Source organism: Eucalyptus grandis, chromosome 9 (assembly GCF_016545825.1).
Source record: "Eucalyptus grandis isolate ANBG69807.140 chromosome 9, ASM1654582v1, whole genome shotgun sequence".
In the NCBI taxonomy this organism is placed as follows: Eukaryota; Viridiplantae; Streptophyta; class Magnoliopsida; order Myrtales; family Myrtaceae; genus Eucalyptus; species Eucalyptus grandis.
Window position 1 is genome coordinate 37,474,570 of NC_052620.1, and position 14,820 is coordinate 37,489,389.

Sequence of the window (14,820 nt, forward strand, 5' to 3'; positions counted from 1 at the left end):
TTTACTTGGTATATGAATTTAACTACCGATTCAATTCATTCTTTGACTAAGATGGAAAAATAATTCCCTTCTCAATTTGTAAGAAACAATACCTGTGGTATGAATTGCTAATTTAGCCAAACTCTTTCAATGTGATAATGAGTCAATAGATAAGTTTGTTGTTCGATTCAAGAAGTTAGAAATGGATACCTTACTTTACTCTTAGAGAAAGATTTCACAAATTTGGCTTTCAGTTGATTAAAATTTGATTTTCGATTTAGTTTGTTTCATGAAAAATATGAAATTTTTGGGAAAATATTTTCCTAGAAGTTATTTTCTAGAAAAAAATTATATATATATATATATATATATATATATATATATATTGCGTTTGGCTGAAACTTAAAAATGAATTGAAAAATATTTTTCACCGTTTTAGTGTAGAAAATCTAATTTTATTTTTCTAAATAAATATACAATATTTAGGTGCTAATAACTTGTACATGGGCAACCGAGAAATCGAGTATAAATATTAAAGTCCTAGGTTCAATCTCAATGGACTTTGACCCAAGCGTTGGGGATTGAGGCACGGGCACTTAGGTCCTAAGTGCAACCTCGATAAACTTGAGCATGGACACTTGGGTTTCGGGCTCGACCTCAATAGACAAAAGCTTAGGCATTGGAAACCCTCATATTGGATGTTGAAGAATTGGGAACCAATATGAGTTTCAGTTCAAACGCTATTATTTAATCATATTTTGGAAAATGATTTCTAATTCTTTAAAGAAAAAGACATTTTCTTAAATTTTATGTTAACTCATTTTTCTAAGTGAATCAAACGCTAAAAAAGAAAGAAAAAAAAAAAAAAACATAGAATAGAAAAAAGACGAAAAGAAAAGAGAAAAAAAATGGCTTGATTGTAGAATTGTTTCAAAAACAAAGAATTAACTTTTTTATATTTCTTGTTCCTTTTTTGTTCCAAAAAATAAAAGAACAAAAATAGCCAAGAATTTGATGGTTTCCAAATAGATCCTTCATAAGACTTCATACAAACAAACAAAACTTTTTATCTTTCAATTCCTATAATTGTAGTTTCCAAATATCTCATCATCGATTAACTTTTGTCGTATCAATGTCATTGTAGTTTTCATATCTTTATCATCAATTAAATTCTGCCGTTGTACTTTGCTGTTATTTTGTTTTGTCGTCATTTATATTATGGCAAAGCATTGATTAATTTCCCTTGAAGTATATTTGTCAATTTTTCTGCGCTCATGTAATTTTCTCTATCTGAAAACTCCCACGGAACCTGTTTTCTCTCATAAAAATTCAAAGAACACCTCTTAATGAAATATATTTTGATGTCGAGGTAATTTGTTTAAGATTTGCAAGACCTTGATTTGATTAGAACTTGAATTTTCTCGCAGACGATATCGATCAACAGCGGAAAATCACAAATCACCAAAACGGCCCGTAAAAGAAAATAAGAATGGTCGTAAAAAAAAAAAAAAAAAAAAAAAATCATTCACGACCCCAAAAGTTACAACACAAAAACGACGTCGCGGGCGACCTCTGCTCGGGGATAAACCGCCGTGCTCCGGGGCGACGTCGACGTCTCTCTTTCGCGTGTCCAGCCAAATCGCCATTAACAACACCTCCGGACCTTCGCGCTCCGACCCGATTCCGTTTCGTCTTCGCGCGTCCCCTCTCGACATGAGGACGAGAAACGCCGACGCGCCCAGGCCGGCCGCCCCTAGAAGGACGCCGCGGGTGAGGAAACCGGCCGGCAAGGCAGGTCCGGGTCCGGCCCCGAGCTCCGACCCGGGCGACGCGGCGGCGGGCTCCGCGACGCCCCAGGCCGTCGAGACGAGGCGCGTCGCCGCCGCGCGGGCGAGGCAAGGGAGGAAGGCCGCCTCCGCGGCGGACAGGAACGAGGATTCGGATCCTGCAGCCGAACCTTCGCGAGGTATGTTTTGAGCCTCTGATCGTGGTGATTGCTTCGTGGCTCTTCCGCATGATTAGGGATTAGTATGGCTTGGCTGCTCGAGTTACTCCGGCGATGTTGGAGACGGTGGCTGTCGGGAACTTTCTCGGCTGCTACTTCGATGAATTGTGCCGAAAGTTCATTTGTTTCATTTCGTTGACCTCTCGCTGTTTGTATGTATCCTTGTGTTTTGCATGTGCTATCTTACATTAAAGGTTCTGGGCGTTTCAGTAAGGATTAAGTTATCTGGTAGTCTGTCTCTTGTGCTTGCTAAGCTGCACGAAGTGTGCAACGGCAATGAAGCAAAGGTTGTCTTTGTGTATTTAATTTTCGGGTTTTCAATCGAGGGTAAATTGCGTGTCGCCATTGCTGTACTTGACATATTTCTCTGATTACGCATTTAATTGTTTGATTGCACATTTGCTCACGTGAATGTTATCATCTTTGGTCTTCAAAATATTGTTACAGCTGAAGAAGTGGGAGAATCGGCTGATGCTGCTGCTGAAGTGACACTGGTGACAAAAGTTGGGACAACTCCAAAGTCAACAGGGAGGAAAACAGCCGGACGTACTAAGTCTCCTGCTTCAGCAAAAGCTTTATCCTTGCAGATGCCCAAGTCGCCTGAATCTGTTGAAGTTCCTGTAGAGGAAACTCTGGAGGAGATGGTGGTATTAGCTGATGCCCATTGCGAGGATGATAACACAAAAGTTGAATGTGTGTCTAAGCATGCTGAAGAACCCTCAGGAGAGGAAAAATCTGATTTGGCAATCATTGAACCCCTTGAGGATGTCTTTGAACCGGTGGGCAAGGAACAGGCTCTGTTGCAAGTGGAAAAATCTGCTATTGAAGATGGTGGGCATCTGGTGGACAATGTAAAATCTCCACTTGCCAATTTTACAGTATTCGAGGAAAAAGAACAAATGCAAGTGGAAGCTGAAATAGCTCCTCCTCTAGGTGATGAGGATTCTCTCAAGGAAGAGATAAATGCTGAAGCAACTTCAAAGCCATCAGATGATCATGAAGTCTATGAAGTGAAGCGGGTAGAGGAAGTTATTGAAAAAAGAGATGTACTGGTCGGAAATAATGCACGGAGTGGAGAGAAATCCCAAAATATGCAAGAGAACGTCCAGGAGAAGTTTCAAGGAGATTTTTTTCAGACTAGAAATGATGACTATGGGGATGATGATGAGAGCATGGAGGAGTATGGTGATCGATTGGACTTTGGAGAACCTGGAGAGGAAGACCTTGGTGAGGATGATGGAGATGAACCTGCTGAAGAAGGGAACGCTTTAGAAGAGGAGCATAAGGAACTATCGCTTATTGCAAAGGAACAAAAGATTAAGAAAGAGCATGAAATTTTCGTTGGTGGTCTCGACCGTGATGCTGTTGAAGAGGATGTGAGGAGGGTGTTTGAGAGGATTGGTGAGATAGTCGAGATTAGGTTGCATAAAGATTTTTCAACCAATAAAAACAAGGGATTTGCCTTTGTTAAGTTTGCAAACAAGGAGCATGCAAAGCGGGCCCTGGCAGAGATGAAGAATCCTGTCGTGAGAGACTGTTACTACTATTTTATCTTGTTTTGTTTACCAGTGCAATTAGGCTTTCAACACATTATTGTCCAAAAACTATTTTTATCGGTTGTAGCAAAGAGAGGAACTAAGGATGCTTTTCACTTGGTGTTACTTGTAGATACGTGGAAAGAGATGCGGCACTGCACCTAGTGAGGACAATGACATATTGTTCCTAGGAAATATCTGCAACACATGGACAAAGGAAGCTGTGAGTGTTGAAATGTTTGCAATAGCTGTTACTTAAGCTCAGCTTCCGGTTTTTCATTTTTTGTGTAATGGCAGATAAACCAAAAGCTGAAGGAGTATGGTGTTCAAGGGGTAGAAAGCATAACTCTTGTTCCAGATGCTCAACGTGAAGGGTTGAGTCGTGGTTTTGCATTTCTCGAGTTTTCTTGTCACACTGATGCAATGCTAGCATATAAGAGGCTTCAAAAGCCTGATGTTGTTTTTGGTCATTCAGAGAGAACGGCTAAAGTTGCTTTTGCTGAACCGCTACGCGACCCTGACCCGGAGGTCATGGCTCAAGTGAAATCGGTTTTCATTGATGGGCTTCCTCCTTATTGGGATGAGGAGCGTGTAAGAGAGCAATTTAAAACTTTCGGAGAGATTGTACGTGTAGTCCTTGCCCGAAACATGTCAACTGCTAAGAGGAAAGATTTTGGGTTTGTTGATTTTTCTAGCCATGAGGCAGCTGTTGCTTGTGTTGATGGAATCAATACTTCAGAGTTAGGTGATGCTAACACAAAGGTACTCCCTTGTGCATTCTATTTTCTGCCTTTTGGTACTTATTTTTCTGCTGAATATGTGAGCAACGTGTTTACTTGAAATGAAGAGATTTTAAGAAAAATGTGAGCCGTTTTTTTCCTTTGGGCATTAAGCTAGGTGAATGGCTTCAAACTCTGTCAATTTATTTCCTTAAGTTCTGTTTCTTATTTACTGCCTCTGTCCTCCATGTTTATTGTTTACAACAATAAAGATGCAGATTGCACACAAATTAGTGACTCCTTGAAAGATTGCTTGAGTGGAATTCTGCAAATGTTGTTTATATGGAGATTGTAGGTTAAAGTTAGGGCAAGACTTTCCAATCCAAGGCCTAAAACTCAGGCAGTGAAGGGTGGAATGTCTGGTGGATTTCGAATTGGTCGTGGTAGCGTTGGCAATAACAGACATGGTATCGTCTGAAATTTCCTGCTTTTCATTACTTTTTTTTTTTCAATCCCATCTCCATCTTAGTTGGGCTCTTTTATGAACAGGAAGGGGATTTGGGTGGGGAGGACATTCATACAACAGAGGGGATCACCATAGCTGGGGTTTCCATCAACGTGGACGCAGTCAAAGCAGCAGAATGCGTTTTAGCTATGACCACGAGTTTGATAATCCACACCTTGATTTTCATAGGAGGCAATCTTCTGGACGAGGTTGTTGATTTGGCTCTTTTTCTGTTCGTAACTTCTAAGTGGCTAGTGTTGTTGATTTGATGTCCTGAGTCAATGCAGGGGGAAGAAGGGGCATTTCACGAGCTGGTCATTATATGTCTGGTCATCATGCCCCTGTAGGCCCGTCTTCAAGACCACCTATTGATAGATCATGGCACGGTTATCCTGACAGAGGCCCTGGCATGCATCTGCCTTCTAGGCGGTTACCTTACTCTCCTGAAGAACAATACAATAGACATTTTGAGGGCAGGCAGTTTGATGACCCATACTTCTATGACAGTGGTGCCCATGGTTTGAAGCGTCCCTTTCCTATGACAGTAAGTATCTCCACCGTTATTCCTCCCTTGTTTTTTCTTTATTTAATCTCTTCTGCTATTATGTCATCATGTTTATCTGATGTCTTCTACTGTAAGTATCATATCTGAGTTTATCTCTTGTATCCAAGAATTCTTTTCTTCCTGCATTTTCAGGATCAATATGCTGATTACATGGAGCCAAGTAGAGTACGTCCTCGTTTTGATTATATGGATTCTTCGTTACCATTATGTGGAAGTGTTTATCATGGTATGTTTTCTGCTAGCAGCATCAGAATTTTTCTGATTCTTGCTGATCTGCTGCTTTTTTCTTCTTATCCCTTACTGGCTTATCTGGTTTTTCTGCTTCAGATGCTTTTGGAGTTGGAAGTGGGCCTTATCCACATGATCATTATGGTTCTGATGTAAGCAAAACCATAGCTTCCTGACTTAATATTAATCTGCCCATAATAAGCTGTGCTGACATCTAGGAAATGCTGCAGTATGGTGGAGGTCCGTATCCATCTTATTATAGGGATGATCGCTCTTATGGAGGTGGCTACTACCACTAGATTCAAATTCTAAGGTAACCCATTTTGTTCAGATGCCATTTTCTTATATCTGAATGTGAATTATGCTAATTTGGTTATTGAAGCATTCGATTTATTGTCTTCAGGTAAGTTTGGAAATGCAGGAAATGCTTCAATGGTAATGGGGAAAGGAGCCCTGTTGCAAGAACATCTAAGTTTGATTACTTTTCTCCTATAAGATATTTTGCTTTGTTCTTTTACATTGCATCTACTATCTAACCTCTTTTCATATCTATCCCACATGTCATCAGTTCTTGGATTCCCTATAGTTGTTAGGTTATGATGAAGACTTTAGAGTCTTGTAGATAAGGTGGCTTGAGGATGGGACCAATAAGTGATATCATTTTGTGTGAAAGTGGAAGTGCGTTATGCTTTTGCACTACATATGAGGAGTTTGAGGTTTTCTACCACTTGAAGTGCAGATGTTGTATGCTTCGTGGATCTCATGTGCAGCTGGTCATTTTTTATGTTTTGGTTTAATGAAATAAATCAAGTGAATTTATTGGTAGGCCAAAGTTTTGAGAGTTCACTTTACTTTAATTGATGGAGAGCTGATTTTAAAGTTGATGATTTTCGTGGAGGCCCATGTGGAGACAATATTAGCTGCAATTAAGATAGCTTAAGTAGGCTTTAAGTTGCGCACAATCATCAGAGGTTTTCGGCTACTATGAATGAATGTGGCAAGGATTTCTTGCTTGAGGTGACTTTCTCCATCAGCTTCAGGGGATCAAGTTGTCGTTTATATTAAAAGTATATTAAAGATGGGCAGGTTAAAGCAGAAAGTTTGGAAATTTACTCCATAGGCAATGGTGCTCCAAAAATTAATTGGTGAGGTTTCTGGGGTATAGCTCAGAATCATGTCAACTAATGTTTCTGAACTTCTTATGGTTTATGAATCCTTTGCCGTTTGACATGGTTAATTGCGTGAGCGTTTTAGGTGGATGGATATTCCTGAGCCCATTGATTTCGGTTCATAGATGTTCTCTATAAGCAGAATAGTAATCTGATTTGGTGGTCTCTTATTCCATTTACATCCGTATGGTATGTATTTACTGTGCTTAGTGGCTATCTTCCGTGAGAACATATCTTCAGTAGGATTTAGTTGTTCCTATAGATGGAAAAGTCTATTTGGGTGCCTTGGAGTTTAAGTAGCTATGAAAGTCAATCGTGTGTTATGGCTAATGCATTGGGATTTATAGTAGTTGAAGATTTTGAGAAATCCTTGTCTCAGCCATTCAATGTGGGAATTGGGAAGAATTAAGAGCGTAAAGAAAGCATTATGGTAACAGTGGTATCAAATGCCATAAATTTGCAAGATAGTCAACATTGGTTAACGGATTTCTTTATTAGGATTGGAGGTGATCATTATTTGCATAGAGATTTTTGTTTGTCTTCCACGTCATCATTGTTGGTCATGTCAATGATCTTTCTGAGCATATATTTTTAGAACCACACAGAAAGTAAGTAAACCTTGTGCAAGTTTAAAGTTCTTTTATGTGTAATTGTTCATCTATAAGGTAAAATTAGATTCGAAGGTCGTTTGTAATCACTCTGCAAACTTTGAAGTTGTCTGTTATTGCTTTATTATGTCAATGTCCTTTACACGAGATTTCACATGCTCATTATGATGTGGATGGCAATAATGTGGAACTAGTTTGAGTTTGGGTTTTCCTATAGGATAGAAGTGTTTGTGGTGGCTTAAGAATGGTTGTCTTTGTGATCATCATGATTTTGATGTGAATAATCTGAGTAAGATAGTTGGGCCATCGGTGATGAAGTATTGAACGTTGACTTGGTGAGTTTTGAGGACAACAGCACCTGTAGTTTCTCCCTTATTATTTAGTATGCGCTCACTAGACTTACTGTATATATTCCTTACTGGCATTGTGGTAAGGCACATTAGGGAGAATTAGAAAGAGTTCTCAGAGTACTTGATGTAACATGGGGTGTCATAATATTTGGTACATAGTGGAATATATGTTGCGAGTGGGTTTTGGAAACTTAAGTGCTCAGTAAACTTCATTTGAATAGATATCTGAGGTGACTCTAGGCAGTCACCCCGTTCATTTACAGAGGCGATTTTGGGATCTTCCATTAGCATTGTAGTTAAATTAGTGTTTGCAATCTTTGCTGTCTTCATCTAAGTGTAGGCAGAGTTTTTGTGCTTCTTTTTGCGTTGAAGTTGCTAATTTTTTTATGGCCTCTCTTTCCTTTCTAAATGATTTTCTGATATGTCATTCAAAATCTGCATCTTATTCAGAAGCTTCTTTTTGCCCCTCTAAAAGATCCGTTCCAAAATTTGTGTTCTTCACTGCCTTGATCACTTATGGAAAAACGAAGTTTCTGAAGGAATAAGACACAGTTTACTTATGGAATCGAAGTTGTTTCAAGACTAGTGATTTTCATCCATTTCTATTCTACATGCATCAGCTATGACGTCTGGTCAACTGTAATGAATTAGGGCTACCTTATACCTTTATGCTTCTAGATCTGGACCATTTACTTTTCCATTATCTATACCTGGTAAAGTTTTAATTTCTTGGCAAGTTGACCATAGTGAGACTGCTATCCGCAGGCAACGGATAAGCCATGTTGTATTATTGGTTTTCATACATTCTTTCAGCTGTGTCCATACATGCTGTTGTCTCACTATTTAGACAGTTTTCTAGAAGGATATTTTAGCTGAATCAGGCATCAACTGTAATTTATACTAAAGTCGACCACAGTGAGATTGCTATCTGCAGGCAACAGATGAGCCATGTTGTATTATTGGTTTTCATACATTCTTTCTTTTGGCTGTGTCCATACATGCTGTTGTCTCACTATTTAGACAGTTTTCTAGAAAGATGTTTTAGCTGAATCTACGGCAGGCATCAACTGTAATTTGTACCAATAAGAGACTTTCTGTAGATTTCTTAGTATGCCTTCCATAGTTGCTGTATACTAGTCGGAGTGGAACCTGATAAGGATAATCCTGACTATATTAAGATTTGATGTGGCGAGTTTTTGGTTGGCGTTGAAATGGCCACGTGTAGTTCGTTGTATTATTACATGAATTAATTTGGTAAATTGGTGGATTGCCCGTACTAGAATCCTCCTCTTTTCTCCCGATGTTAATTTGTCATTTCGTATTTGGTGTTAGCGCTAGCTGACTACTGGGTTATCGTGAATGATGTGATTGGTTAGCTGACTATTGTCTCGTGAGGTCTTGTGGACACTCGACATGCATAGTGTAGAGTGAGAGAATTTTCCATAAAGCGGAATTTTATAGCGTGAAGAAAGAAGCTTGCTGTATGGAGGAGATTCTTTGTTTTGGTGCTCTGCTTTCACTGCATGCGTTTTGGACATGTCTGAGTCTGTGGGTGGTATGCTCGCACCCCTATTAGATAGATAAGGTTAAGGATCATGGTTTCAGTCTTCTTAAATTTTGATAAAAAAAAGTTCAAGTTTGCATCGTTAAGAGTTTCCACGATTTATATTGCAACTTGTTAAAAAAAATTATAAATATTCAGAATCTGTTGTTTCCGCTCTTTAAGAGCGTATACTTGTGTCTTTTTTGGCAACTATCTCCTCAGCTGTCCAAAATAAAGCGAATTCGTAATGTAGTTTGTTGGGCGATGGAATTTTGTGTTCTTACATCTTGATTGTTGCTTAGGCATAGATCTAGTGCATATTGCATGGACTAAACAAATGAGAGAGAAACCCCATTAGCCTTTAGTCTCGGATTAATTTGCTTTTCTTCTAGAATTACATTCTCCCTCTTTTCAAGATAAATAGTTCGTGTTGTTGTTCTTCCTGTGGGACTACAAAATAGTCTTTTAACAATGGTAAAGTCTTCAATAAAATATGGCTGGTTGTTTCGAAGCATGTCTTAGGCTCTCTTTATTTCTTAGAAAATGTGAAATTTTTGGAAAATGTTTTTCAAGAAGTCATTTTCTAAGAAAATGATAATATTTTATGATATTTGGTTACGATCTACAAATGAACTAAAAACATTTTCTATCATTTGAGTATGAAGATTTCATTTGATTTTTCTTAATAACATACGTTATTCATGCGAATGGATAGCTAATGAAATGGGCACTGGCACGGGGTCTTAAGATCTGATTGTCGACTTCTGGGCATGAGCGTGGGTGTTGGTTGTGGATCCATCGAAATCGAGCCCAAGAATTTGAGGACAACTGGAGACTTCGGTATCGGTACTCGTGCCATGGTCCATTTAGGTTAGGCCCCAAATCTAGCACTTGTGACCTATTCCCCTAGGCTTGGACATGGGTCCATTGAGGTTGGGCCTAGAACCTTGGTGCCCATGCTCGGCATTGATGAACCAAGGCACGGGTGTAAGGGATAAGCGACTCGGGTGCAAGGGACTCGAGCAAGGCCTTGATGGACTTGGGCTTATTTGAGCATGAGTGTTAGGGTCGGCTTGGCCATACCTGAGCACGAGTGCTAAGGACCCGACTTGGATGTGAGGACTTAGCCCCGTTGCCAAGGGAATGGGATTGAGCATTGGGGTTCTTGTGCCTAAGTATAAAGTTTTTGGTCTAAGGGCCGGTGCCTAGCCATATTTTAGAAAATGATCTTCGATTTTTTTTTAAATCATTTTCCTATATTTAAGTTTTAGTAAGAAAACATTTTCGTTGACTCATTTTCTTTCAAAACTACATTTCACAAAATAATAAGAGAAAAGGTTAAGAATTAATTTTGATTAACCATCTAAGCACTTATTTTATTGGCACCATTTAAAAATAAGTACTCGTTTTCCTTTTTCAATGTACTAGGGTTATTACAAGAAAGATTTCAAATTAGTATGTTTATGATAAATTTATCCCAAATTAATTTTTTGACTACAAAATATCTCAAATTAATATTTGTGTGATAAATTTACTCTTTGTTAATTTATGCTAATATGTAATGTCATTCATGGACTTAATTATAATGTGATTCTTGAATTTTTTGTACATGTTCAATTAAGTTTTTGGACAATATGATGTTCTATATTATCCTTCCACTATTGATTTGGCTTACAACTTGGTAAAGTTTGGACATTTGACAAAAGAATAACATTACTCATGAATTATCCACGTGATATTTGACTAAAATTTGATATAATAATTTATGTCATCAAATAATAGGGAGAATTGTTTTCCAATTTGAATAAATTAAAAAAATTAGAAGGATTATTTTATTCTAATTTCAATTGATTTTATTACGTAGATAATCTAATCCACATGTAACATTTTTCTTTTGTGCACCATTAAAAAATTATTGGATTGAAGTTTATATCAGTAAATTTTGTAAATTTGTATTAATGAAAGGATAATATAAAACATTTTCGTCTAATGCCAAAAGACTCAATTGATTAGGGACTACATGTTTATTTATGAGAGTGCATATTGAGTTAAAATTCAGAGACAAAATTGAGCATATTACATTCTCCCTCTTTTCAAGATAAATAGTTCGTGTTGTTGTTTTTCTTGTAGGACTACAAAATAGTCTTTTAACAATAGTAAAATCTTCAATAAAATATGGCTGTTCGTTTCGAAGGATGTCTTAGGCTCTGTTTATTTCTTAAAAAATGTGACAATTTTGGAAAATATTTTTCAAGAAATCATTTTCTAAGAAAATGACAATATTTTACAATATCTAGTTAAGATCTACAAATGAACTGAAAAATATTTTCTATCATTTGAGTAGGAAGATTTCATTTGATTTTTCTTAATAGCATACACTATTCAAGTACTAGTGGCTTGCGAATGGATAGCTAGTGAAATGGGCACCGGCATCGGGGTCTTAAGATCTGATCGTCGACTTCTGGGCACAAGCATGAGTATTGGTCGGGGATCCATTGAAACTGAGCCTAAGAATTCAAGGACAACCGGAGACTTTGGTATCAGTACCCGTGCCATGGTCCATTGAGGTTAGGCCCCAAATCTAGCACTCGTGACCTATTCCCTTGTGCCCAAACTTGGGTCCAATAAGGGTGGGCCTAGAACCTTGGCGCCCATGCTTGGCATTGATGAACCAAGGCACAAGCATAGGGGACTCAGGCCAAGGGACTCGGGCAAGGTCTTGATGGACTTGGGCTCATTCGAGCATGAGCGTTAGGGTCCAAGGCTTGGCCTTGATGGACTTGAGCACAAGTGCTAAGAACCCAACTTGGATGTGAGGACTCGCCCTGTTGCCAAGGGTGCAAGATTGAGCATTGGGGTTCTTGTACCTAAGTATAAAGTATTTGGTCCAAGAGTTGGTACTTAGCCATATTTTAGAAAATGATCTTGGAATTTTTATTTATTTTTAAATCATTTTCCTATCTCTAAGTTTTAGTAAGAAAATATTTTCATTGATTCATTTTCTTTCAAAACTACATTTCACAAAATAATAAGAAAAAGGTTAAGAATTAATTTCGATTTACTATCTAAGCAAATAGGGTTATTAAGTGAAGGACTTATTTATATTCGATTTACTATCTAAGCACTACAAAATATTTCAAACTAATATTTTTGTGATAGATTTACCCTTAATTAATTTTTTAATCATCAAAAACTCAAAACTGATACATTTGTAATAAATTTAATTTTTGTTAGTTTATCTTAATATGCAATGTTATTCATGGACTTAATTATAATGTGGTCCTTGAATTTGTTGTACATGTTCAATTAAGTTTTTGGACAATTAGATGTTTTATATTATCCTTCCACAAGAATTTATTGATGTGGCTTACCATTGGTAAGTTTGGACGATTGACAAAAGAATAACATTACACGTGAATTATCCACATGTGGTATTTGACTAAAATTCGATATAATAATTTATGTCATCAAATAGCAGGGAGAATCATTTTTCCAAATTGAATAAATTAAAAAAAATAGAAAGATTATTTTATTCTAATTTCAATTGATTTTATTACGTAGATAATCTAATCCACAGGTAACATTTTTTGTGTGTGCAACATACATAATTATTGGATTGTAAGTTTATATCAACAAATTTTGTTAATTTGCATAATGAAAATACAACATAAAACATTTTCGTATAATGTCAAAAGACTCAATTGATCATGCACTACATGTTTATCTACCACAGTGCATATTGAGTTAAAGTCCAGAGACAAAATTGAACATATTAGAAATTCAAGGATGATATTGTTTATTAGGCTAAAGTTCGTTTACTATCGGTGTTATTTTTTTTCCTTAAGGTGAAAGTACAAGGAAGTTTCGATTTATGGGGGGTGTATTTACCTTTATTTGGTATTTGCATATCGGTATGATTACGTATTGATTTTTGTTAAAGTTGACCATAATTTATACGGTACACAGTCGGAAAAAAAAAAAAAAAAAACGAAAAAAAGCAATCGAAGTAACCCTCCTCACTTCACACCTCCACACAGTACTCAAACCCCAACCGTTTTCGATCATTCAAATCACATTGAAACCTACACTTTCGCGTCTTCAATCCCTCACGAATTTTGTCCAAAAATTCGAAGCAGAAGCAATCGAATTTGGCCCCAAAGCTAGCAAGAAAACACAACCCAACCTCGCCCCTTCAAAGTTCAAAGCGCCTCTCTCTCTCCACCAGAAGACCAAACCTCTCTCTAATGTCTCGGCAAAATCCTATCCACGCCTTTTTTCCACAATACCTGACCCCCCCGGACACTCTGAAAAAAATATTCCAATCCGAGGCAAAGGACCCGAGCTGACGGCCCGATCGCCCCCCACGTGTCCGGCCCCGATCCCTCCTCCCTCCCACCTGGCGATCCATGGGCGCTGAGACGGACCAATCGGAGTCCTCGTTGTGTTTCGTCGGAGATCCTTGCCCCGGTATAAATTGCACGGAGGCCGAACGCAGTGTCGTCATAGTGTTTGGTTTTCTCGCACACATCACAACCATTTTCGGAAGCTTCTAGCACTTTTACTTCTGCCGCTGCTAACTACGCCATGTCGACCACTGTAGAGGGCGAGGTTCTGCCCGTCGAGCAGCCGCCGACGGAGGTTCCGGCGCCGTTGCCGGTGCCGGTGCCGGTGCCCGCGGCGGAGGAGGAGAAGCCGAAGGAGGAGGCAGAGGCGAAGAAGCCGGCGAAGGAGAGGAAGCCCCGGGCTCCGAGGGAGAAGAAGCAGAGGCCGCCGAAGACCGCCTCGCATCCTCCCTACTTCCAGGTACTGGTTTCGCGATCACGAGTACAGCGATTAGTGTATCTGCAGAACGTTCGATTGATGAGATGCTGGTTTTCTGTTTTTGGAGCAGATGATCAAGGAGGCGGTCCTGGCGCTGAACGAGAAGAGCGGGTCGAGCCCGTACGCGATCGCCAAGTACATGGAGGACAAGCACAAGGCCGTGCTCCCCGCCAACTTCAGGAAGATCCTGGCGCTCCAGCTGAAGAACTCGGCCGCCAAGGGGAAGCTGATCAAGGTCAAGGCCTCGTACAAGCTGTCCGAGGCGGGCAAGAAGGAGAGCGCCAGGCCCTCGGCGAAGCCGTCGAAGAAGGCGGAGGCTGCCCCCGCTGCCAGGAAGTCCAAGGAGCCGCCCATGGCCAAGGCGCCGCCCATGGCCATGGCGACCACTACTCCCAGGGCCAAGCGGTCGAGGAAGCCGGAGGCGCCGGTCAAGCCGGCGAAGAAGGCCGCGAAGAAGCCGGTGAAGAAGGCAGCGGCTGCGAAGCCGAAGCAGCCCAAGTCTATCAAGTCGCCTGCTGCGAAGAGGGCCAAGAAGGTAGCTGCTGCTTGAGGCTATGGGCGACGGGGAGACGGAGAGCGTACTGTAATTTTGGGCTTTTTGTCTTTTTTGGGTGGGGTAGACGATGTGAATGTGAATATGGGGTTGAAACGTCGCTCGCGTCTGGTAGTAGTTTCTTCAACTTCTGTCAATAAAAATATGGGTTGATGAAGAAGATGGGTTGTACGTAGGGTTAAAAATAGTTTCTGATGTTTCAACGAATGGTCGATAGCTAAGTCTGAACCTTCGCTTTGA

The 14,820-nt window shown here is 39.5% G+C and overlaps 2 protein-coding genes across 2 annotated transcripts; both read left to right on the top strand.

The window, feature by feature from the left end:
• The first annotated feature begins 1,584 nt into the window (after positions 1–1,584).
• On the top strand, positions 1,585–8,922 carry LOC104419671 (nucleolin). Its single transcript, XM_010031397.3, has 11 exons — positions 1,585–1,945; positions 2,432–3,510; positions 3,653–3,742; positions 3,817–4,281; positions 4,594–4,705; positions 4,788–4,952; positions 5,031–5,287; positions 5,441–5,534; positions 5,636–5,688; positions 5,767–5,849; positions 5,940–8,922. Exons 1-10 carry the CDS (start codon positions 1,693–1,695, stop codon positions 5,833–5,835), a joined length of 2,637 nt encoding a protein of 878 aa, XP_010029699.2. The 5' UTR covers positions 1,585–1,692; the 3' UTR covers positions 5,836–5,849; positions 5,940–8,922.
• Positions 8,923–13,697: 4,775 nt separating this feature from the next.
• LOC104419672 (histone H1) lies at positions 13,698–14,820 on the top strand. The gene is made up of 2 exons (XM_010031398.3): positions 13,698–14,009; positions 14,098–14,820. Exons 1-2 carry the CDS (start codon positions 13,791–13,793, stop codon positions 14,575–14,577), a joined length of 699 nt encoding a protein of 232 aa, XP_010029700.2. The 5' UTR covers positions 13,698–13,790; the 3' UTR covers positions 14,578–14,820.